The 3,450-nt window shown below is 62.8% G+C and overlaps 1 protein-coding gene across 1 annotated transcript; it reads right to left on the bottom strand.

Annotated features, from left to right (window-relative positions):
• Nucleotides 1-425: 425 nt before the first annotated feature.
• SLC35D3 (solute carrier family 35 member D3) lies at nt 426-2,735 on the bottom strand (the record flags this gene model as incomplete). Its single annotated transcript, XM_079938953.1, has 2 exons — nt 426-1,273; nt 2,297-2,735. The coding sequence occupies 2 exons, from the start codon at nt 2,733-2,735 to the stop codon at nt 444-446; spliced, it is 1,269 nt and encodes a 422-aa protein (XP_079795079.1). The 3' UTR covers nt 426-443.
• Nucleotides 2,736-3,450: the final 715 nt, after the last annotated feature.

Here is a 3,450-nt window from a genome sequence, read left to right as displayed (position 1 = left end):
TATACTCTTCCCAGTTGGCCATAAAAACTATAGATCTAACTATCATCAAAAAGGTGCCCCTGCATGTAATCTTTGAGTTTACTAAGCGCTGCCATCATTTCTACACTCCATCTTTGTAGGGGGTGGTTGAAGGACTCTTGGTACATGCAGATACGTGGTTATGGTCATAATGAAAAAAATTTGCCAGGAGTCTGCAGCCGGAAACCCTGCCTTAATTTGTTAGTCACCTTCACATTCTTTTGTCTCTGTGATGCTCGGCTAAACTCGCGCTAAATTATTCACACGCCGTTGCTAATTTTGTTGCTGTCAGGCGTTTCAGCTTCTTTCTTTGCTTCCCTTCCCCACTCCTCAAAGCAAAATATTGGGCGGCTCCTCATTAAAATATGTCATCTCTAACATAGAAAATAAGTGTATGTACATATATACATATATGCATTTCCTTTTCAAGGACTGGGTAACTCTTCATTTTCTATCAAATAATCCTTCTTCATGTACTTGGTTCCCCTAACTAACCTCCACACTTCCAGGTAAGTATCCTTTAATGACCTCTTGCTCACTTCTGCAGGACTGTGTGAGATCTGCGAGCTCCCGGCCACCAGCGGGACTCCTCTGGGGCCGCCCCTCGCCTCTTGCCCACCCTGCTGAGTGGAGCCACCTGCTGCCGTCCCACCTTCCGACCCGCCACTTCCACCCTCCGCGGGCAGCTCCTCCAAGCCGAACGGCAGCTGGTCTCCACTTGGCTGCGCCTCCTCTCCCCCAGGCTGCGTCTCCAAGTCCTCGTAATTGCTCTGCTTTCTGGTTTCCAAAAATTTGGCCACGCAGTAAATAATGGAGCCCAGGGTGTTCACCACGACTCCGGCAATGAATAGAGAGGTGGGCTCCACATCGCTGAAGGCCACCATACCCACCGTGATGGTGGCGATGCTCTTCACCACCCCCACGAAGCTGGTGGTCACTGCTGAGTTGATGTAGGTGCAGTGCAGCGTAGTGAAGTTCATGGCACAGCCGATCAGGATGCAGGCCACGAAGATGCACACCATGGCCGGGTCCTTCCAGCCGGGGAAGGTCCAGGCGTGGATAGAGTCGCTGCTGGCGAAGGAGAAGATGACCAGCAGCGGGGTGGCGGAGACAGCGATGACGTACTGCGCGGTGAGCGGCCCGTGCTCCGTGTCGGCGCTCGCCTTCTGGATGAGCACCAGGTAGGCGGCGTGCACCAGCACCGCCAGCACGCCCGTCACGTACCCGATGGGGTCGCCGGTCAGGTCGCCGGCTCCTGGAGCGCATCAAGAGGCCGGAGGAGCCAGGGCAGGAAGGAAAAAGAGGAGACACCGGGTTGGCAAGGGTGGGTACCCACTGGGGCAAAGGCGTCTGTTGGAAAGTAGACAGGGTTCGCGCCCAGCTCTACCCACGCTTATCGAAAGGAAGAGCCAAGTTCAGCCAATGCCCAGTTCGAGGCAGGAGAGGCGCTCCTTCCCTTCCTTATCCCCGGGGGTCTCCCGTCTACCTCTATCCAAGACAGAGGCCCAGGACAGCGCAGATGCCCTCGGGGTAGGCGCTGTGGCTTCCCGAGCTGGCACGGATGTCACCCAGGCACGTGGTACGCCTGTCGCCTCCGGGGGGCACCGGAGGAGCGAGCGGGCCCCGGCTAGTGGCTTCTAACCGCCGGCGGGCTGGGAACCGGGCGAAGAACACCCTCCCCTCGACCCTCGAATGAAGGCACCCCGCTTCGCCAGCTCCCATCTCGCTCAGTCCTCCAAGCCCGGCCCGCACGGGTCTCAATCCAGTTGCCTCTGCCTCGCGCCCGCAGGCCCCCGCGCGGCGCCGGATATCCCAAACTAGCCCCGTGGCTCCAGCTTGGCTCCCGTCGTCCCTCCCTACTCCGGCCCCGAGTGACCCAGGGAAGTTCACGGCCTCCTCCATCCGTCTTGGTCTGGGGACTCTAGCTCCCAGGCTCAGGCTGCTCTCCCACCCCTCCCGGAGGAAGGAACGAATAAAGGGGGAAGACGGAAGGGTGAGGGCGAGAACGGAAGGGCGATACGGAGTGAGACGGGCGGGGGTCGGAAGCCAGGACGGGGGGCGGGGGAGGGGGCTCTGAAAGGGGGAGGCCGGAACCGTGGGGAAGGCTCTGCTGGGTCTCAGAAGTACCGTTTTCGAGCCGAGCGACCACGTTCAAAGCTTTCCGCCTCTCTCTGCCTCAGTCTCCCCATCTGGAAGTGAGGGCTTTGCCCTAAGTGATCTCCGCGGTCTCTGACTGGTGGGGTGGGGTGTACCGGGGGTCCGCGCGGGTCCCGCTCACCTGCCAGCGCCGCGCCGCAAGTGGTGATGAGCACGGCCGCGAGCACCCCCGGCGAGGGCGCGCCGTTCTTGAGCACCAGGACGCCGATGAGCATGGTGACCAGGGGCAGGCAGCGCTTGAAGACCACGTACATAGGCAGGCTGAGGCCGCGCAGGGACCAGAGCGTGAGGCTGGACTGCAGCGTGGAGAGCACGGTGACCCCCGCGAAGGAGCGAGCCAGGCTCAGGCCAAACGGGGGCACAGCGATGAACCCGAGGCGCCGCAGCAGCTCCAGGCTCAGCGCCGCGGTGGAGCTGGTCAGGCACTGCACCAGGGTCAGGAAGGTGAACTGGTAGCGGCTGATGAGGAACTTGAGCAGGATGTTGAGGGAGCCCGAGAAGACCCCGTGCGCGATGGCCACCGAGATGCCCAGCACGCGGCCCCGGCACAGCTGCCGCATCGCGCCTGCCCCGCCGCACCCGGCGGTGGTGGAGCTCCGAGACCTGCGGAAGGAGAGCGGGGAAGAGAGCCGAGAGGAGCGGAGCGAGGGCGGCAGGGGAGCCCGCCCAACACCACGGTGAAGGGCAGGGGGCGCCGGCTCGGCTGCAAAAGGGCAGCTCCAGCCGGGCGTCCTCGCGGCTCTGCGGCTCCGCGTCCGACTGCCCCGCAGCTCCGGGGAGGCAGTGACGGGGGCGGGGGACTCCGAAAAGTGGCAGGGGTGGGGGGCTGGTCTGAGAGGAGTGGCGGGAATCCTAGCGACAGCGATTTGTAAGTAGGTGACGAGCTGCGTTGGGTTGTGTCCCGTGCGGTTTCCCCGTCAGGGAGGACGCTCTGCGGTTGGAAGCCCCGGCAGCGGCCGCAAGCGGGACCGGACCTGCGCCCCTCGGGCACCTAGCACCCAGCCAGGCGGGCTCTCGGGGCGCGGTCCTCTGTTCTCCCGCATGGCCAGCTGCTCCCGCTTGCCCTTGCTTCCCGGCTCCGAGCTGAGGGGCGCAGGCTGGGGGATCGCGGGCACAGCTAAAGACTTTAGAAACAGCTGCGTTCCACGGTCGGGCACCGTTCATTAGCCGCAACAAGTGACAGCTCCCTCGGCCCCCTTCCCCCTGAGCTGCAGCGGCTTTCCCACCCACGGTTCCTCCCGGCGCAGCCGCGGGACCCTGTTCAGCTGCCGGCCA

This window comes from Stenella coeruleoalba (assembly GCF_951394435.1).
Source record: "Stenella coeruleoalba genome assembly, chromosome: 12".
In the NCBI taxonomy this organism is placed as follows: domain Eukaryota; kingdom Metazoa; phylum Chordata; class Mammalia; order Artiodactyla; family Delphinidae; genus Stenella; species Stenella coeruleoalba.
The sequence above is the reverse complement of the archived record's forward strand: the minus strand, read 5'-3'. Positions and strand labels throughout refer to the sequence as shown.